This window comes from Eleutherodactylus coqui, chromosome 6, assembly GCF_035609145.1.
Source record: "Eleutherodactylus coqui strain aEleCoq1 chromosome 6, aEleCoq1.hap1, whole genome shotgun sequence".
Lineage (NCBI taxonomy): Eukaryota > Metazoa > Chordata > Amphibia > Anura > Eleutherodactylidae > Eleutherodactylus > Eleutherodactylus coqui.
The window spans coordinates 178,608,782-178,631,136 of NC_089842.1; the positions used below are offsets into that span (position 1 = coordinate 178,608,782).

At 44.5% G+C, this 22,355-nt stretch overlaps 1 protein-coding gene across 3 annotated transcripts in view; it reads right to left on the minus strand.

Annotated features, from left to right (window-relative positions):
- The window catches only part of FANCD2 (FA complementation group D2), a 49,749-nt gene that overhangs the window by 19,385 nt on the left and 8,009 nt on the right, over positions 1-22,355 (minus strand). For all 3 annotated transcript variants that reach the window (XM_066608329.1, XM_066608328.1, XM_066608330.1), the window contains exons 4-18: positions 19,707-19,774; positions 14,961-15,067; positions 14,558-14,624; positions 10,772-10,824; positions 10,610-10,688; positions 7,944-8,068; positions 7,401-7,488; positions 7,225-7,329; positions 5,619-5,701; positions 5,440-5,548; positions 5,276-5,311; positions 4,987-5,130; positions 4,276-4,410; positions 2,871-3,002; positions 2,506-2,607 (exon numbers count right to left, since the gene is read on the minus strand). In XM_066608329.1, coding sequence (XP_066464426.1) covers positions 2,506-2,607; positions 2,871-3,002; positions 4,276-4,410; positions 4,987-5,130; positions 5,276-5,311; positions 5,440-5,548; positions 5,619-5,701; positions 7,225-7,329; positions 7,401-7,488; positions 7,944-8,068; positions 10,610-10,688; positions 10,772-10,824; positions 14,558-14,624; positions 14,961-15,067; positions 19,707-19,774 — 1,433 coding nt within the window. The remainder of the gene's footprint in view (positions 1-2,505; positions 2,608-2,870; positions 3,003-4,275; positions 4,411-4,986; positions 5,131-5,275; positions 5,312-5,439; positions 5,549-5,618; positions 5,702-7,224; positions 7,330-7,400; positions 7,489-7,943; positions 8,069-10,609; positions 10,689-10,771; positions 10,825-14,557; positions 14,625-14,960; positions 15,068-19,706; positions 19,775-22,355) is intronic.

Here is a 22,355-nt window from a genome sequence, read left to right on the forward strand (position 1 = left end):
AACATTTATCAACAACCTCATAGAGGGATTGTACAGTAAGATATCAATATATGCAAACGATACAAAACTACGTACAGGAACACAGGAGAGTTTATAGTATACAATTGTAAATGGATCTGGATAAGCTAGAGGCTTGGGCAGAAAAGCAGCAATACGGAGGGTCCTTTTTAAACGAGCCAATTCTCGTTTGAACGAGCGATTGATGTCAGCGCTAATTCGTTTCGACAGGCAGAAATATCTTTATCACTGTGAAAGACTGATCCAGTGCAGTTTAAACGATAAGTGATGATCTGGAATATGATTTTCTCCAGCAGGTTTCGGGGTATTTTGTAGCTTCCAAATTGTATAGTGTGCACACATCATCGACCAGATCAGACACAAGCTATCCGTCTCATATCCAAAATGGCTCTCTGGTCAGAAACACCCAGACAGCCCCTTTTATTGCAAAACATACAATGGGCGTGCAACAGATTACATCAGTAACATATAGGATTCTCATTTGTCGGATCATATAGAATCCCCCGCCTCTCTGCCCACCCTCTACTAGTCAGGATGTAGCTTGGACTTTGTCCTCTTTAGCATGCAGGCAACCTTAAGGAATTCTGTGTAGTTGACAAATCATTGTTTAAATAGATTATGTGTGGGGGGTGGAAAGAGCTAGGAAAACACTCAGTGTTGAACACAGATATACATATAACACTATGACCCTTAACTCTTAGAGGCTTCTTGTGCAATTTTATGTACTCAGCTAACATTACACCACACATCTTCACCATCCCATTGTCTAGTAAATACCATGATTAGATTGTGTGGCCATTAAACTCCACAGAGCTAAAAGTCATTACAATAGCATAATACATTTGGTTTATACAAATCGATAGACATTTTATACTAACTAATCATCATGTCTATCACAGTGAACGATGATTTTATGCCTGTATTAAATGAACAATTATCGTTCACTTTCGCTCATTTGAATTATTTTTTTTTAAACGATAATCGTTCTGTTTAGAAGCGCTTTGTGTAAATACAACCAACCTATAGTATTCCATGCACTAAGCAGCACCACATGGTACACATGGGGTTAACATCATGGAGATTACACATTAGGATTCTTTCCCCGACAGTGCGGTCACGCTTTCCATTCCAGGTGCATGTGAGTGCGATGCAAGGTTTCCCACTGAAAACATTCCAACCACGGTTGTGGATCCCTACGTACTTTAAGTAATGCGAGCCATTTTTGACACAGTAACGCATGGGTAAATCGCACATTCCTGAGCTCGATATCGGGCCGAGTTTCACAGCTCGATATCACACTCGCCAGTGTGAAATTAGCCTAACAACTAAGGATATACATAAACATCCTTGGTCACTGCGGAGAGTATGGAGTGGGCTTGGAAGCTGAACCTACTCCATAACCTGTGGGTGCTGGCTGCTTGACACAATTGATTTCCACCCACAACAGTAACAAATGGGAGCACGCTTTGGCTGCAGACTTTTAAACCCCTTAGGTGCTGTGGTCAATGCTGACTGCACCATGCAAGACCTAAGCCATGGCAGACTGGGACCGTAGTAAAGATTCCAAGGCCTGCAAAAAAAATGGATTTTTGGCAAAACCTACCGTAAAATTACTTTCTAGTCACATTCATTGAGGTACACAGCAAGACATTGGGACAGGGGTACAGAAAGAGGCCTAGTAGCCCCGAAAAGCCAGGGCCTAAATTACTGAAGATGGATGGCCGCGGAGGTTCTTATTTTTTAAAAGTAGTAAATCAAAACAATAAAATAATTTTGGTCGTGCCAAAGCCGCACTGACCCGTAGAATAAATAGTGCTTCCATCACAATATGTTTGCTGTGCTTGAAAAAGGCTATGCTCAGTCGAAACCTCACACCTGCTTTTATGGAATAAAAAGATTCTTTTTTGATACCACACTTTGGAAGCTGACGTCCACTTTTTCCAATGATCCATTACAAAATGCAACTCGACCTATAAAAATTAAGCCCTCACATGGATAAGTCAACAGTAAAATAAGCCAAGGCTGTGTTCACACAGTTTAGGTATATTAAAAAAAAATAAATACATGCGATTTTCACAAGCCGTAAGCAGTTTTGTTCTAAAGCTCTTGCGTTTTTTTAAAAAACAGCGCACAGTTTCTGAAAACCTTATGCGTTTTTTTTTTTTTTTTCTATGCATGGTTTTTCCTTGTGTTTTAATAGTACTTCAAAAATGCATCAAAAAACGGCAATTGAATGCAGAAATATAAATATCAAAAAAACTGGTGTAGAGGGGATAAAAGTTCACTAAAGAATATTCTAAGGATATGCCATCAATGTCTGACTGGTGGGGGTCTGACCGATGAGACTTCTTCAACTCACCAGCTTAAGTAGGAACTCTGCTAATCCAACTCCTCTTCAAGTAAATGGCAAACCGTGTGAATCGTGAAAAAAGCAGCGCTGACATAAGCGGCCAAAGAATTACTAGTGAATAAAACATCTGCTGGTACCTGGATGTGGGCACCTTCAGGGCTGACGCCAAGAGCACACAGGATCTGGAAGAGTTTGCGGATCTGTTGGCAGTTCAGATTATCCAGGTGATCCAATATACCCTGTAAAAAACATAACTATCTTACTGCTGACAGAGGTAGCCTATTGGTGTTAACAAGTAGATTATAGCCTGCAGCACAGGCTATAACAAATCAGCAAGATTGTAAATGAGCAGAAAAAAACATTTCCTATTTATGATATGTATTTTCTTCTAAGGAAGCTCCCTCCTTGGCCGGATCTCCTCCACCATTGTAAAGGAGTCAAGACGAGATGAGTCACCCCCCCCCCCCCCCCCCGGCTCCCCAACAGAGATGGACATACCCACCTTTATGAAGACTACATGCAGTGCAACAGCGGCCGTGTGACTGGATACCAGGTCGCCTATGACATCCAGCGCAGTGTCCACCTCATCAGCATAGCCGCTGCATACATGAGTCACCAGTGCCGCAATCACCTCCTGCAAAACAGCAACCAGATCTCCACTATAGCAGTTGCAGGTGACCCTCACCATGCATCCAGCAGGGCTGCAGGCTACAAAAATTACCTAGAAATTAGTTAACATGTAGGAGCCAAATAGAATTTTTAGTGTCCATATTTAAATACATGTAAAATTAACATTACAATGAATAGGATGTAACTTTCTGCAATGCCTACATCCCACTCCTCCATCTGATTTTTCTTTTACTGTTTCTCACAGTCAATCTTAGTTATACTGTGCTTCCCTAAAAATAAGACACTGTCTTATATTACTTTTTGCCCCAAAGAGGCCCAGTGTCTTATTGTCAGGGAATGTCTTATACTCACGTAGCCGCTGGCGTCTTGGTTCCGCACACTGGTCCCCTTGGTGCTGCGGCAGGCTGCTGTGTCCTCCACACTGAAAGAGGATTCTTTTCTTGGTGAGGGGGCTTTGAATACCACGCCTCCGTCAAGTGAGCACTATGACTGGATCGAGTGCCAGCCAATCAGAGCCGATGCTCGTTAAACCAAATCACAGCCATTCAGTGATGTCATTCACTGAATAGCTGTGAATGATCGAGCACCGTATTGCTGTTTGTTTTTCCTTTCACTTAGTGTAGCTAGGGCTTATTTTTTGGGGAGGGCTTATATTTCAACCCCCCACTGAAAATCTGGTTAAGGCTTATTCTTGGGGAAACACCGTAATAGATAGGTGGTGATATTATAGTCTAGCCTATGTGCAAAAATATAACTACTATAATACTGCAACCCTGCTACCTACAAGAATTTTCATAGGTAAAGGCTCCCCTTCCCTTCGCCCAGTTACAGGCAATCAGTAGCAGAGGCTCCCCCTCTCCGGTACATGAAATCAATAGCAGAGACTCCTCCTCCCCGAAACATGCAATCAGTAGCAGAGGTTACCCTTCCCCTCAGTATAGGTGGCCAAAAGGAATAAATAGGCAGGAGTTTCACAGCCCTGAGTCTCCAAAGGCAGTATGTGAGTCATGGCGGGATGATGCTGTGCCAATCCCACATGTACATCCTACGCATCAGCAGCGCTGGTCGCAGATGGCTACAAGATTGAAAATTCTTGTTATTATCTACAAATTCTTGGTTGCATTGGTGACCATTTTAGTCACCATGTGGAGCCCGGACCAGGCACTCCTACCTGTCTAGAACAAACCTGTAGCTGACACATGTAACACTCCCCCCCCCCTCCCACCATGCACTCAACCGCACTTCCCACATGTACACCCCCGCCACAGTACACTCACCTGTTGGCAGTAACGATCGAACACCCTGAAGGCATGCTTAAACAGGTGGCTACCAAACAAGAATACAACAGGCTCCACAGATCTCAGAAGAGTCTGCGCCAAACTGAGTATGGATGTAAAGTAAAACATCAGAACCTGCAAAGGAAAGAGACAACTGAAAAAGTTGCAACAAGTAAAGACATGGGCCGAGTCTACTGATGCTCTATACAGGCTGTCTTTCCTGCAGAATCTCATGCACTTATAAATTAAGATTTCTCCTCTTCGTAACTTCCCGGCACAACAGGATTTCTTGAACCCCCCCCCTTCCCCATGTAGGCACAATGTTCTAATGTACATTAATGAAAAGGAGACCGATAACACAAATGGGGACACCAGCATCCAGCCCCACTATTGATGGCGTACTGTCACCTTCTACCTCATCATATACTCGGATTGTGTCACCAGTAATACTAAAGAAGCCCTGTGTTGCTTCGAAACGCGTTTTGTTCTTTTTTAACTGGCATTCCAATTAAAACTCTAATGATAACACTTGTGTATGTGCATGTCTATTATAAGGGTCGCGCCTTACTCCCAACCTTTTGGTCTAGACCATTTCGTAGATAACGCAAATGTGGGCTGAGATGTTTAGCAATATTAATGCTGACCTAGTGTACACCGACAGTCTCATGGTTTTGGTAGTGCACAGCCTCTTGCATGCAGACTGCATATTACCTGTGTATGACTCCTGAAGATGTTCTGCAGCAGCTGATTGGTGATGCAACCGGAGCGCACCTTGTTCTTCAGTACACGCTCCACTTGTTTCTTGCAGTTAGAATTTGTTGCATAAAGGATCAAAAGAACTAAAAAGTCAGTAACCTGGTGAGAGAAGAACGGTGAGGAGAGGATTACATCTCCAACACCCTCATACTGCATATCCCTTGTATACAAGACGTACACATCCAGATTACTGTATTGGGGGAGTCAAAACATCATATATTTGGCCTAACTCTACAGAACTTACCTTGTGCTCCTCAAAAGTCTCAACGCTTTCAATAGCCTAGAAGAGAAATACACATTATTCTCCTGGTGACATTTGCTGCCCACGTCGGGCCAGCTCATCCTGATGCAACCATGACCAGTCACACATATGAACGCTCAAGCTCCAGAATAACAGAAGGCACTTACTTTAATCCAAGCTTCACATGTGTGTTTCTGAAACCAGACAGCCGATTTAATGACTTCCATTAGGAGGGTGACATAGTCCTGACTGCTCTTGTCTTGGGTCCCTGTAATACTGAAGAATGAGAGTATTTAGTGAACTACAACACCCATCATCTGTTCCAAGGTGCATCTGTAGTATTTACCCAGTCTTGGATGTGGCAACTTGAACCTGTGACAGTGAAACACATGACTGCACATCCAGATTTTTGCGGAGTTCAGAGATCACCTGGAGGAGAAGAGAGAAGGCAGATGATCAGGGGCGCCCTCCTGAGTGAATCATCCACTGGGATGACAGATTCAATATTCCCGCTTGGTTATGAACATTTTTGGTCAGTGGTTTGCTGCAGCTGGGGAAACGACTAGGGATTACACATCAGCCCAACGCTCAAAGCTGTCAGAGCAGGCATGCTGCCCTTGTAGCTGGCAGGTCAGTTCTAAGGTAGTCTTTGTACACTCTGTCAGAAAATAAAATCAAGCATCTAGAAGGAGTTGACATTTTGCTTCAAAACTCGGCATGCAGTTACATCTCAGACAGATCTGCAAAGGATTAGAGTTGTGGAGGGATTAGATGTACGGTTTTGCCACCTGAGGCCCTAAACAGGTTTTTTGAAGCTACTTGTGTGTAGTGGACTTCTTTTTCTGCTTGTGTGGAGCTTGTTGACCACTAGATGCCTCTACAATGTGTACTGCCCTTGACACCCACCCACTGTAGTCTCCTTTTGCAGTGGTGATGTGAATGATAAAACTGGACTGCGACAGCAGAACTACCCAGAATCCAGGTTTAGTTTGGGTACTGACGACGGCTGTGTTCGAGTTTGGCGACCTAGGGGTGAGCAACTCCATCCAGCCTTTGCTGTAGAACAGCAAGCTGCCCTCACTGCTGGTGTGATGGTCTGGGGGGGCCATCGAATACGACAGTCAGTCACCCCTAGTAGTGGTACGAGGCACAATGACAGCTCAGCGATATGTTCAGGACATCCTACAGCCACATGTGTTCCTCTCATGGTGGCTTCCAAGAGACAGCAGAATAATGCTCATCAGCACACAGCAAGGGTGTCACAGGAATGTCTCCACAACATTGTCACACTTCCGTGGCCTACCCGGTCGCAAGATTTATCACCAATAGAACATGTATGGGACCATCTGGAACTCCAATTTCGACAGCCAACGAGTTTGCACAATCTAAAGGCTCAATTACAGCAAATTAGGACCAATATGCCGTAGGATACCATACAAAACCTATATGCCTCCATGCCCGCCCATATCACATCTTCTATCCAAGCTAGAGGCAGTACAACAGAGTACTAGAGCCTCCATGCCACCCATATCACATCTTGTATCCAAGCTAGAGGTGGTACACGGGGTACTAGAGCCTCCATGCCACCCGTATCATATCTAGTATCCAAGCTAGAGGCGGTACAGCAGGGTGCTAGAGCCTCCATGCCTGCCTATATCATATCTATTATCCAAGCTAGAGGCGGTACAGCAGGATACTAGAGACTCCCTTCAAGTGTTCAGTTTTACACAAGAAATTATCCTTTTGCTTTTGACATACTAATCCCTTACTTACCCCACACATATGACGTTTCATTCGATTCCAACAATTTCTTCTAGATGCTTGACTTTTTTTTTTTTTTGACAAGGAGTGTAGTTCCCTATTCCAACAACTGCATCTTCACCACTGAGTCTGTCGGTGAGTAGCAGGAGGACAAACAATCAACCATACCCTGAAGTAATGGGATTTCTCACCTCCAGAGCGTCGGAGGGGGTCACAGTGTGAAGAACGAACTTGACAATAACAGGAACTACTTCTAGATCCACAGCACAGAGAGTGGACATGACCCACTGCCGCACCTGTAAAGTGAATGGAGCAGTGATGTATGGTCTGTCCACAGCACAAACAACAGGATGCTGACAGGCATTACCTCTGTCAGCAGCTCTGCACTCAGATTCAGGCTGGAGAAGGCATCCAAGATGGGCACCATCAGCTTTGTATTCTGCTTCAACAGAGAGCTGGCAATGGAGAAGTAACAAGTCAGATCAGCGGCATAGGAAATAACAGAGGGACAGATCATCTGTACTATGCTACTATCACTATTGAGCTGCAATCATGATGATCCCATCTGCACTAGTTTCAGTACAAATTTATTGCTGAAACTAATGGGCAAGCCATGATAGCTGGTAAGACCAGTGTTGTAATCTGTGGGGCAGCTGAGCGTCATCCACTGGTGTCAAAGCTTAGACATAATACATGCACCATATTAGATGGGTGAGGTCTACTCTACTAGAGTATCTAAGTACAAGGTCTATACTACATATAAACTAGGCACTGATAGTAAGCATTATAGCAAGAGTGAAATCCTCAATGCTTTACACTATGGACTGCATTCTATATGTTACCCAAGGACTTCTCCTGCTCCCTCGTACACAATGGTTTGGTTCAGGCACAGTTACCAGAGGTTTATTACCTGAGCTCCTTGGCTACATCATTGTGCTCGGCGTCTTCCAGGATCTCTGGTAGACTGCTGATAACGTGCTGCTGAATGTCAGCTGGAGCCACCGCCACCAGTTGCATCATCTTAGAGGTCAACTCCTAGAGGAGACATGATGGGCAGAATCAGATAATGGGCCTAGACATTAACCCCCCCTCCTCCAGGCTCTGTCAGAGGCTATGTTTCTTTTATTTTCTACCTGGAAACGGGAGACAAAAGCCAAGACTACTAGCCCCCCACACTAGACCTTTGTACTAGTATTTGCTTCCTTACACATCTATCACAGGGAATGAGCTAACAGCAAATATGTTAGCATGGTGTGCAATATAAGAGTCATATATAGAATCTGTATATTAAATGGCGTACATCGAATGGTAGATTAACGTAGTTCAGCCTGTTTTCTAGTGCATTTCATTTAAAGAGCTGAAATATACTACCCCAAACTATATTTTTCCATCACTATAAAAGGTTTGAAGAACAGGGCAGGGAATAGTGTAGCAGAAGCTGTAAAGCCTTCCAGCTGGCATTGTGCAGCAAGATGCAATATTCCTGCAGCTGATTAGTATAATGTTGTATGCAGAATGAACACTTCTTCCCTATGACCCTATAACAGAGGGGGCTACCATATATCAAATCTACCAAATAGGACACAGAACTGAACTTAGTTGATCTTTGATGAGTGTCACACGTAGAAATGGAGGCCACCAAAGGTTTGCATTTTTTATTTGGCAGCAGTGGACAGCACTGGGGAAACACCACGTAACATAACATGCACGAGGCCCCCAATGGTCACTAGAAAGGGGTCCCATGTCGCTGTTAAATGGTTACACACGTAAAGCACAGCTCTGTTCAATGTATGGAAATGCAGAGATAGGCACTACAGGCTAAATAGTTCCTTGTGGTCTAATTGTTGGATCACGCTCCTGTCTGCTGCCCTTATGCCCCTGACACTTCCATATTCTTTTAGTAAACAATGTGGTAGGAAAAGGAAGGTGTGGGAAAATCCTGCACTACACACAGAGCCATGCCAGTAGAAGAGAAAAGACTTTACATTAGTGTTGAATTAGACTGTCCAACATAGCACAGACTAAAGCCCCATTTACACACAACGATTATCGCTCAAAATTCATTCAAACAATGGCTTTTGAGCGATAATTGTTGAATGTAAACGCTTCTAGCTTTCATTCTTGGGCTGAACGATGATTTTTAGGTGAGCAGAAAATCTATCGCTCAGCTGGAGAGAGATAGCAGGGACCGCAGGCGGTGTACTCCACAGGAGCAACTGATTACATTGTATTCAGCTGACAGCCCACAGCAGCCCATGGGAAGACAATGCAACTGAGTGCAAATAAAGCTGATAAAGTGCTAATGGGCATTAGTGCCCATTAGTACTTTAAGCAAAATAATCGCTAGAACTGTCTTTACATGTAAATGAGCCTTAAGTGTAGACAATGGGTTCTGATCTTTGATCAAAATGTAATTCTTCAGCCACAAGAAACCTGAAGAATCCCCAAATTCTTCACCTCCAGACCACACGTCATAAAACAACTACCCCCCTATACATAATAACTTGGTAGCACCAGATGCCCCCTACACCATTTCAGTCCTTTATCTGATCCACAGGTGGCAGTCCATAGGTTAGCAGAGCTCCAACTGTGGGCCTTGAGTTAGAATGTGGAAAGGAGTTCTGCAGTTGAAGCACCTTGAACCATTTCTCTGTTAGGTCTTTCACCAATTTTTACACTTTTGACAAATAAAACCTGAATTATGAAATACATTGCTTCACATTATCTCTCATGCCACAATATTTTCAGAGAGCTGACGTTGTAAATGGACCACTCAGGACTTTATTCCCATGGGCGCCTTCATGTAATTTTGGATCAAACCAGAATATTAAAAAGTCAAGCATGAAAGCTCATGTATGTGGCTGAAAGTTCGAGACACACAGCAGCTCCAACAAACAAGAGCTCAGGACGTGCAGACTTCACACCTCACTTATATCCGAGTCTACACGTATATAACTTCACAAAATCATCAACACTAAAGAGGCCTTAAAAAAAAAAAGTTGCCACTACAGTCGCGGAGTCAAGACATGAATTGATTAGATGCAGGGGTCCGTTAGGCCCCCTGTCCACGAGTGGAGAATCATAGCGATTCTCCACTTGCGGGACTCAAATCTATCTGGCTCACCGCAGAGAACTGTCAGTTCTCTCCCCGCTAGCGATATTCCGCGTCGCCCATGGACAGGGGGCCTTAGACAGATAGATTAAATAGGGCTTCTCATTCCTGTGGCAAGAGGAAAAAAGCAAAAAACACTGTAAATCAAAGGGCACATATCCTCTCTCATGATTTTTTTCTCCCTTGGGGTATGTGGGGGAGGTGGAATAAGTGACGTTCCTCTATGTCCCTGGAGGATGTACAGAGGCGGTGAGTGATACTAACAGGCTGTGCACATTGTTTCTGCTCAGACTTATAGCTCCCCTCTCCCTTACAGCCACAGAACCGGAGAGTAACACGGCTTTACCTATGAAGAATATGAAGGGGTACATGCTTTTGAAGTGACTAGTAATATTAAGCAGCACCAATGTCAATCCTACTGCTCTGCAGTGTAAGCTTACCACCTATGGACCAAACAGACGTACCTTGCCATTAAGCACAAGATCGAGCCACTTCAGCTGGTTGATGATCAGCCGAGGAATACTAATGCCGTCACTGCCAAAACTGGATGCAAGAGGGGACAAAGGGTTAAACAAGCCATGTGGCTGGATGCAGAGGGACATTACTATAGGTGATGCATACGGCACCTGTCATACAGGAACTCAGGAAGCTTCTCAAACAGCAGATTTATAAGCAGCTCCTAAAAGACACAATACAAGGTGTAAATACCCAGGGAGACGTCATCTTACAGATTGGCTATCTGCTTGCCTCCTCCACATTTGCAGTACAGTAAAACTAATAACGGAGCACAGGAAACCCCCAGGGTGTAGGTGTAAACTAGTGGACCCTCTTGTAGGTTGTCAGGGACAACCTACAAGCAAATGTAGTGTTGTGGGTCAGAACCAAAAACGTATTGCTAGATACCCGAATCATCCCTATCATTTACCAACAGTTCTTCACTAGATTGTATAGCTGCCATCTAGGTGATGCTCTGCAGGTAACTGTTCTGCATCCATCACCCTGACTACCAACCCATCTCACCTTTAACATGACAGCTTGAGCCTACAGGGACCATTGCAACAGCAACGAGACAAGTAGATCAGGCATCTCTCCATCTGTCACCTTGGACTCCATATACTTTCCTGATCTGCTCCATCACTGCAAAATCATCTGCTTCTGAGGACCAGCGTCTCCCCCAGCCAGGAGCCCACCAACACACCCAACATGTGCCCACCTCCATCTCATTATTAATCTCATACTTGTACACCAGAGCTCAGGTTTCTTGACTCAGTACAAATCTTTCTGGGGTCAATGTTCTGTGGTTATATGGGAGCTAGACATTCCTCTATCATTACGTATATGGTTGTCTGATCTTAGGATTTATCAAAGGGATGGGTACTTTAAAAAATAATCAGCCACTACTACAAATTTCTGCAAATGAAAAGCATCAGTATGACAGCCTAGTTCCGCTATCTGCCTTCCACTTCTTGGTTTGGGGTAGCCCATAGCAGTCAGCAGCTCTGAATAGGCTCATGTAATGCAGTCTATAGTGGGGAGTATACCAGACTTTAATGGAGAGAAAACATGGTCTTCTGTTGGCGCTCGACCCTGATCGAACCTCTCACATCCCTTACTACACGAAGGTCCCGTGTTTCATTCATATAAAGGTATAAAAAGTGATGTGCCGGCCAAGGGTCCTTTTACACGGAGCGGAAAATCGTTTGCACGGGTGAACGATGACAGCGTTCACTCGTTCAGCCAGTATATACGGGCAAATAAATGGTTTACATTTCATTCGTTTGATCATTCACATTCACTGTGCCAGTGAATGACTAAACAATCGGTTTACACGCAATGAGTTGCGAACAAGCAAATGATGATTTTTTTTAAGCCTACATAAAAGGAATGATGAACGAGAAGTGAACAAATTATTGTTCTTCGTTCAATTGTCGGCCGTGTTTACACTGAAAGATTATTGTTTGAAAGGACACGATATTTTGGTAAGATTAATTGTTCTGTGTAAAAGGGCCCTAACAAAAACGACAGGTTTTGTGTCTGACCAGAGTTGTATGATATACAAACTAGAAAAGCTGCCAAATGCTCAGGTCAAAGTTCATACAGGGCACAGATCAGCATTCTGTTTGTCTGTATCATGAGTGAATACATCACAGACTTCTTACACAGAAAGATAAAACACTATCAGAGTAAAGGGGTTATCCCATCACAAACATTACCTGTCCACAGCAAATGCCATTGCTGCATGATTGCTGGATTCCCCAGGGATCACGGTATTGGTGCACCCTGAATCCGTCTACTATACGGAGCACAATGTGCATGCACTACCACCACTCCACTCACTTCTATGGGTTTGTGTGAGATGGAATCGCTCAGCTATCTGCATAGACGGTGAAAGGAGCAGTGGTCACACGTGTGCATCGCCACCCCATTCACTAGAGGGATTTCAGGTTTTCCCCCTTGGGTACCAGGAATCATACATTTATCACCTATGTCGTGAACAAATGGTATTAGTAGCATAATCCTTTTAATTGATACGATGAAAGAGCTTTATTTGTATCATCCAAACCTGATGAGGTGCATTGCTATTAGATATTTATACCTTTTTTTTTTTTAAACTTGTTTCATTGAAGGTTGAGTAGCATAAATAACATACAGTAATAGAATACACATCACTGTAGAATTAGATTGGTAGGGAGGTTCGATCACCCTGATACATCAAAAGTAGCAAATTAATTCTTTAAAGCCTGATCAGATACACAGAAGCCAAATCTCCGAGGCCACAGGTCCCGCTCCAGAAGGCATATCCACTAGACCTCACACTTTGTCAAATTTCCCAGGACACTTACATCCCTTGTAGACTATATAATTATATGGCACTACCGAATTGACCAGCTTTCTCTATATTGTAAGTGAGGGATTCTTACTAGAGATGAGCAAGCGTACTCACTAAGGCAAATTACTTGAGCAAGTATCGCCATTTTTGAGTACATGCCTGCCCGTCTGAAAAGATTCGGCGGCCGGCGGGAGGGGGAAAGATCTCTCTCTACCTCCCCCTGTACTCTGCCCATTTTATACGGTCCTGCTGGAGTGAGATAACACTGGTACACTATATACAGCTGGATCATTTTATTATTGGCTGCTGGGGATACATATAGAGGAGATTCCAGGAGCTCCCGGAACATATCTCTCGGTTAGTGTCCGTATCAGTGTCCTCCATTTTACTAGGGAAGAGGGTATATCCCAAGAGGCTCGTATTGAGATAAGGTGGGAGTATAACGCTGATATGAGGCCCTGGGAGCAAAGGATACCTATTAAGGGGTAATGGGAAATAGCCGCTCTGGGTGGCGGGAATTGCGCCTGTAACGCATGTCAGACCTGGGGAAATCTATAATAATGGGAATGGGGCAGATCATATTTATTCTGTAGCTGCTCAAATGAGAGATATTTATACCTTTATGAGAAAAAAAACACAGGATTGCTCGACTGATGAAAGTAACTTCTTAGATTTGAAATTCCATCAGGATCAAACGCCAACAGAAGATCACCTCCTCTCTCCACTGAATCCCATTCACAGCACATACCTGACTTTCCCACTATACACCTAGCAACAGGATGGAGCGCTGGCACTACTCAATCTTTTTTTGTATAGCACCAAACTTATTCCACAGTGCTTTCAAAGCATGGGGGGAACACAAACAAAACAACAATTACACATGGAAACTAATTGGAAATAGCGGGGTGGGATGACATGGGAGGTGCAGGGGCAGGAGATGAGGCACGGGGGAAAACTAAAAAGTACGAAAAGTACATGTCGTATACAGTTATTGGCAAACAAGGGGGGGGGGGGGGGGGTCCAGGGTCAGAAGATGTATATGATAGGCAAAATAGAAAGTGTGGGGAGTCATAGGAAGAGGCAGGGGCATATTTTGGGGGTGGGCGAATGGATCAGGTGATTTGGTATGCTTTTATGAAAAGGTGTGTTTTTAAGGTGCGTCTGAAGTTTTGTGCGTCAGGGATTGTCCAGAGGTTTTAGGGTATAGAGCATTCCAGACGGGTGGTGCAGCTCTAGAGAGGTCCTTGAGGCGAGCATGTGAGGTTTGTGTTAGAGGGGCGTTAAATCTAAGTGTGATAGCTGATCAGAGTGTGTGGGCTGAGTGCCGCACAAACCGGAGGGAGGCGATATACGGTGGTGTGGCGCCATAGAGAGCTTTGTGGGTGAAGAGTTTGAATTTAGTTCTGTAATGGATGGGCAGCCAGTGCAGCGACTGGAATAGTGTGGAGGCGTCTGAGAAAAGGCTGAATACGAAAATGAGTCTCCAGTCAGAATATTGTGCCCACGGCTGATAACCCTCCCGCCAAATGGGACAGATTTCCATGTGTGGCAGACAGAAAAGAAGAAATTGTGCAGTTTCTACCTGAAGTATATCAATGCTGAGCAGGATCTTTATCACACTGTCCTGAAAAGAGTTCATCAGCAAATTGCTGCATGGAAAGAATACAGTTATTATTACATTGCAGATCAAGTGAGAGGTAAAAATTAGACACATTAGTAAGGGGTCAATAACATGTCTCCGAAACGCTATCTTTTCTCCTTAGGGAGAGTACCTAGACGGTGAGTGAGGAGACTTAAAAGGCCATTCATGCTCCCTTGGGTAACATGCAAATAAGGAAGATAGAACAATTCCTCCACCTATTGGAAGGCAGCATTCAAGTCAATGTTAGACTCTTTATACAAGCCCTGTAACATTGACCGGGATTAGCATGTCTGCAATATACACTACAAGGGTCCCCCACCCAGTCACAAAGTTAAAACATCACCTCCCCTCCTCGTCATCACCACAGCGTCCACAGGGCAGAAGACAATTCCTGAAGTGCCCGTGATCTTCAATGTGAGACCCCAGTCCAGCCATAAACTCCTGAAGAACCTGATAACATACAGCAGTCATCCTATAGTCACATACATTTCCCGAATATATTATATATCACGTTATATAAACACAAATTATAGGTCACACACTTCACCCGTTTATAGAGTGCAGTTACATTATATGTCACATATGTAACACTCATCCCCGAAATATATAGCGATCACGTTAGAGATCACATACAACACACACCTGCAAGATACATAGGGCAACAGATAATTCCATGCAGGAAAAAGTGTCATCCATGCTTGCTTGCAGAATAAAATATATAATCTTCCTTTATTTAGACATATTTAAAATTGCCAGGCAAACACATCTCTAAACCAGACGCGTATCGGCTGCACAGAGCCTTCGTCAGTGGTATGATCTGAATAGAGTGTGGGACCAGCTTAAATAGGTGTAACAGCGCAAATAATTACAATGACTGTCAACTGTACAGGCTGTAGGGCAAAAGGGAAAATACACAGAAACATCAAACTATTAGGGCTCCCACCCACTGGCGTTTTTTTCTCCACTGCGATGCGATTCTAAAGTTAAAGTCTTGCATCGCAGTGCGAGAAAAACGCAGGCAGATATCCCAAAATCGCTGGGATATCGCTGCGACATCGCCAGTCTTTTCAATGGGGCCAGCGGCAGCAGTGCTAGCCCCTTTGAAAAGATATGGAGAATGCCGGGGACTTCTGTCACAGCTGTGGCAGGAGTTTCCTTCATCCCCGCTAAGAGCTATCTGCCATTGGCTGAGCACTCAGCCAATAGCTAAGCAGTAGCTGCTATTGGCTGAGCCCTCAGCCAATCCGCACAGCCCTTTCAGGAGGCGGGGATTTTTAAATCCCCGTCTGCTGAAAGAGCTCAGTAGCAGTGCCGGGGAGCCAGCCGGAGGACGCGGCTGACAGCAGGAGAGGTGAGTAACTTTTTTATTATTTTTTTAACCACTTTTTTATGATTATCGGGGAAGGGCTTATATTTCAAGCCCTTCTCCGATAATCATTCTGCAGGGCTTGTCAGAAACTACTGCTTTCAATGGGATCGGCAGCAGTGCCGATCCCATTGAAAGCAATGGGATAGCATGCCGCTGACTTCTGCCACAGCTGTGACAGCTGTATCAGAGGGTTCCTTCATCCCCGCGGAGATGAAGGAAACTCCTGTCACAGCTGTGACAGCTGTCACAGCTGTGGCAGAAGTCCGCGGCATTCTCCATATTTTTTCAATGGCGCTAGCGCTGCTGCCGCTGGCCCCATTGAAAAGACTGTCGCAGCGATTTTCTCGCACTGCTCTGCGAGAGTTTTCACTTACTCTCGCAGCGCAGTGGAGAAAAAAAACCGCTAGTGGGTGGGAGCCCTTACTGGTAAGATAATGCTTGTGATGAAGCTTGTAATAAAACAAATATCGCACACATATCAACATAACACAAAATGGATGCCAACAGGCGCTCTGCCAAGGCTTCATATATTTCATTTATTGCAAGATTAACCCCTAGTTGCAGTTTATTTATATCTATTGCAGTTGAACTTCACAATTGAGTTAATAAAAAACATATACAGAGGACCATAAAAATTTCCCTTGCTATGTGATGGCATTGTACTCGGCTCCCCTTTATAAAGAAGTTAGCCTGCATATTCAGGAAAACAACAAAAAAGAACAAAACAAAAAAAAACCTTTCCTTATTTCTCTTTATGAAAAAATATGCAAGAATAAAACATGAGCATGTATGATGTTTTTATATACATGATATTAGTCTGACTTCCAGTATAGCCCCCGTAGAGGGGTCTGATCCAAGAAAAGAAGGGGAAAAAAAAGAAAATTCCATTCATTTTTCACTCTGGAAATATATACTCATATTGACTTTCTGCATATGTAATGTTTCTATATATATGGTGCAGGTCTGACTTGCAGTATAGCCCCCCAAAAGGGGTCTAGTTCAAATGTACTTTCTTCTCTTTGATCATGTTTGATTCCTGTATATGCAATGCAGGTCTGACTTGTAATTTAACCCCTGAGGGGATCTAGTCCCCAGTTTGTGGATCCAAAAGGACTCTCTGATCAGTATATCATTGAACGCTGCCTTGCCGCGCCTGTTATTAGCTACTTTCTCTATAGCAAAACATGTGAAACTAGCGGTACTGCATGAGTGTGAATTGATGAAATGATTGGCCTAATTTGAGCTACCACTTTGACCTTTTTCTCTTTATTGTAGATGGTCTAATATTCAGCCTGCCATATAGACAACTCTTGTTGATTTGCAATTTATATATGATTTGATTGCATATACGGTACTGGTATTGTCACTACCAAACTCCTTTACACTTCTTGATGCAAATTTACACATAGGGCACCGTGATTGCATGCATCTATAAAAGTTATTGTTTTTTAGCCAATTGGTGTCTGTCTGTTTGTTGCTGTTTCTGTTTGGGTGAACTCTATTTTGCCTGAACATGAAATTAATCAATTTTGCCCTTCTAGACACACATCTAGTACCTGACTCCAATATATAACTTTTAATCTGGGATCTTGTTTTAAAATGGCTAGATTGTTGAAAAAAATGTTTTTGATCTGTGTGAATTGTCTGCTAAATGGGGTTGTTTAAAGCCCAGGACCGGGGGCAGGTGAACCCGCTTGAGCAAGCAGTGGATCGTGAGATATATGAAGTGAGCAAGCTGATAGCACCGCACACCATTTTCAAGGATACATAGGGCAGTCACATTATAGATCACACATATATACCATAACACATTTCTCCCAAAAATATAGCACAGTTCCATTATGCTACACATGCAACATATTATATAAGACACATGCCATAGAACCTGACTTCTCAGCATATAGTATGTGTGCAGGACGTACACTACCGTTCAAAAGTTTGGGGTCACATTGAAATGTCCTTATTTTTGAAGGAAAAGCACTGTACTTTTCAATGAAGATAACTTTAAACTAGTCCTAACTTTAAACAAATGCACTCTATACATTGCTAATGTGGTAAATGACTATTCTAGCTGCAAATGCCTGTTTTTTTGTGCAAAATCTACAAAGGTGAATAGAGGCCCATTTCCAGCAACTATCACTCCAGTGTTCTAATGGTACAATGTGTTTGCTCATTGGCTCAGAAGGCTAATTGATGATTAGAAAACCCTTGTGCAATCATGTTCACACATCTGAAAACAGTCTAGCTCGTTACAGAAGCTACAAAACTGACCTTCCTGTGAGCAGATTGAGTTTCTGGAGCATCACATTTGTGGGGTCAATTAAACGCTCAAAATGGCCAGAAAAAGAGAACTTTCATCTGAAACTCGACAGTCTATTCTTGTTCTTAGAAATGAAGGCTATTCCATGCGAGAAATTGCTAAGAAATTGAAGATTTCCTACAACGGTGTGTACTACTCCCTTCAGAGGACAGCACAAACAGGCTCTAACCAGGGTAGAAAAAGAAGTGGGAGGCCGCGTTGCACAACTAAGCAAGAAGATAAGCACATTAGAGTCTCTAGTTTGAGAAACAGACGCCTCACAGGTACCCAACTGGCATCTTCATTAAATAGTACCCGCAAAACACCAGTATCAACATCTACAGTGAAGAGGCGGCTGCGGGATTTTGGGCTTCAGGGCAGAGTGACAAAGAAAAAGCCATATCTGAGACTGGCCAATAAAAGAAAAAGATTAAGATGGGCAAAAGAACACAGACATTGGACAGAGGAAGACTGGAAAAAAGTGTTGTGGACGGATGAATCCAAGTTTGAGGTGTTTGGATCACAAAGAAGAACGTTTGTGAGACGCAGAACAAATGAAAAGATGCTGGAAGAATGCCTGACGCCATCTGTTAAGCATGGTGGAGGTAATGTGATGGTCTGGGTTTGCTTTGGTGCTGGTAAGGTGGGAGATTTGTACAGGGTAAAAGGGATTCTGAATAAGGAAGGCTATCACTCCATTTTGCAACGCAATGCCATACCCAGTGGACAGCGCTTGATTGGAACCAATTTCATCCTACAACAGGACAATGACCCTAAACACACCTCCAAATTGTGCAAGAACTATTTACAGCAGAAGCAGGCAGCTGGTATTCTATCGGTAATGGAGTGGCCAGCGCAGTCACCAGATCTGAACCCCATTGAGCTGTTGTGGGAGCAGCTTGACCGTATGGTACGCCAGAAGTGCCCATCCAACCAATCCAACTTGTGGGAGATGCTTCTAGAAGCGTGGGGTGCAATTTCACAAGCTTACCTCAACAAATTAACAGCTAGAATGTCAAAGGTGTGCAATGCTGTAATTGCTGCAAAAGGAGGATTCTTTGACGAAAGCAAAGTTTGATGTAAAAACAATGTTATTTCAAATACAAATCATTATTTCTAACCTTGTCAATGTTTTGACTCTATTTTCTATTCATTTCACAACGCATGGTGGTGAATAAGTGTGACTTTTCATGGAAAACACAAAATTGTTTGGGTGACCCCAAACTTTTGAACGGTAGTGTACATGTCATGTCTCATACTATTCATTATATGATTCTGCCTTTTGCGGCAATCTAATCTGAGTAGGGGGGACTTCGCTTAGGAATAGTGAGAAACAGATACACATAACATACGCTTATCACATATCATACACAGAAGGAAAATAAATCTTATGGGACGGTCTGTTTCTCCCCCACACTTACATCTGGATAGCGGATGTGCTTCCGTAACGATTGCCGCAAAGCCTTGTGGAAAACTCTTTGATCTACAGCTAAAGAAAAAAAAAGGAAACGTTCAATTGCAGGGTCTCGTCTGCCTGCTTGCCCCTGCCCTCCCGTTGCAGGGTCTCGTCCGCCTGCCTTCCCCCGGCCCTCCCGTTCCAGGGTCTCGTCTGCCTGCTTGCCCCTGCCCTCCCGTTGCAGGGTCTCGTCTGCCTGCTTGCCCCTGCCCTCCCGTTGCAGGGTCTCGTCTGCCTGCTTGCCCCTGCCCTCCCGTTGCAGGGTCTCGTCTGCCTGCTTGCCCCTGCCCTCCCGTTGCAGGGTCTCGTCTGCCTGCTTGCCCCTGCCCTCCCATTGCAGGGTCTCGTCTGCCTGCCTGCCCCTGCCCTCCCGTTGCAGGGTCTCGTCTGCCTGCCTGCCCCTGCCCTCCCGTTGCAGGGTCTCGTCTGCCTGCCTGCCCCTGCCCTCCCGTTGCAGGGTCTCGTCTGCCTGCCCTCCCGTTGCAGGGTCTCGTCCGCCTGCCCTCCCGTTGCAGGGTCTCGTCCGCCTGCCTGCCCCGGCCCTCCCGTTGCAGGGACTCGTCCGCCTGCCTTCCCCTGGCCCTCCCGTTGCAGGGTCTCGTCTGTCTGCCTGCCCCGGCCCTCCCGTTGCAGGGTCTCGTCTGCCTGCTTGCCCCTGCCCTCCCGCTGCAGGGTCTCGTCTGCCTGCTTGCCCCTGCCCTCCCGTTGCAGGGTCTCGTCTGCCTGCTTGCCCCTGCCCTCCCGTTGCAGGGTCTCGTCTGCCTGCTTGCCCCTGCCCTCCCGTTGCAGGGTCTCGTCTGCCTGCTTGCCCCTGCCCTCCCGTTGCAGGGTCTCGTCTGCCTGCTTGCCCCTGCCCTCCCGTTGCAGGGTCTCGTCTGCCTGCTTGCCCCTGCCCTCCCGTTGCAGGGTCTCGTCTGCCTGCTTGCCCCTGCCCTCCCGTTGCAGGGTCTCGTCTGCCTGCTTGCCCCTGCCCTCCCGTTGCAGGGTCTCGTCTGCCTGCTTGCCCCTGCCCTCCCGTTGCAGGGTCTCGTCTGCCTGCTTGCCCCTGCCCTCCCGTTGCAGGGTCTCGTCTGCCTGCCTGCCCCTGCCCTCCCGTTGCAGGGTCTCGTCTGCCTGCCTGCCCCGGCCCTCCCGTTGCAGGGTCTCGTCTGCCTGTCACGGTCTTCACACATTAAAGACCCAGGTCATCTTTTAACCTTCCTTAAAATTGTAACTGACAAGCCTCTTATGTATGGGCCTCTTTAGATGTAACAGCCTTGTACTCAAACACTTGAGAAAGGATTACAAGCAGTTAAACATTATCTGAGTGCTGATCCCCTCATGCCAGAGAGACAACAAGATTTTATATTGGATGCAATCAATTTATACTACATAATAATTATTTTAATTTCAATGACTGTTTTTATATCCAAATGAAGGGCACCATAATGGGGACGTGTTTCATACCCAGCTATGCAAATTTGTACATGGGAGCTTTTAAAAAGGTTAATGTCACTAATCACGGGATTAACCCCTTAAGGACCAAGCGTGGTAAATATACGATGCTTGGTCCTAGGCTTTAATCCCATTCAATAGTAAAAATACGGCGCAGGATTGAAGCCCCTACTCCTGCAATCAACAAGAAGCAGGTCAGGTTCTCAGCTGTTAGTCACAGATGAGAACCCGGAGATGGGAGAAGCGTTTAACGTCTTCGGTCTTCTCCTTTCCCGGGTACATAGTGCAATGGGGGTCATAGATGGTTAAAAAAATTATTACAAAAATAATTTTAAAAAAAATACAAAATGAAATTAACCCCTTAAGGACCAGGTTGTTTTGTACCTTAAGGACCAGACACTTTTTAGGGATTTTACCCATGTGGCGATTTTACTGCTCCATTTTTTTCCTTTAGCTACCAAAATTATTTTTGCTGCGTTTTTTTTCCCGTGACATATTGGACTATTTTTTTTATATCTTTTTCACTGACTTTTTTTTCCGTTTTTTAGTTTTATTGGGGGTAAAATGCTTAAAAAAATGATTTTTTTAACATTTATAGTTTTTTTTTAAATTATTTTTATATTTACACTAAAATAAAGTATGGAAATTGGTTCTTCTATTTATTTCGGACGTTTTGATATATAGTATGTATGGTTTTGGTTTACAGGGCGCATACGGCGACGGTTTTTGTTGGCGTCTGCTTTGTGTTATTCTCTTTCTTATGTATGTATTGTTGTTTTATTCTGTTGTTTTGTTTTACTTATTTATGTAATTGTGTTTTTTACTATCTGTGTCCCCCATGACGTCATATAAGACCTCTGGGGGACACTCACTTTTTTTTTTTTTTTAACTTTATTTGACATTTTCCCACTGTAGCTGGGCAGTCCATAGGACCCTCAGTTACAGGGGAAAGCAACCCCTGTGGTGACATTAGTCACCTGCAGAGCTGCCAGGGTCTAAGTCTGACCCTACAGCTCTGCAGTAGCAGGGAATCCCGGGAGGTCACATGACCCCCCGAGGCTCCCGTAGTGAAAGAACTTCTTACTTTCACTTTGCCCCGACAGTGCTCATTGAGCACTGTACATCGGGGAAGCAGAAGGCAGGAAGGGTTAAAAACCCCTCCTGCCTTCTGCTCCAGGGT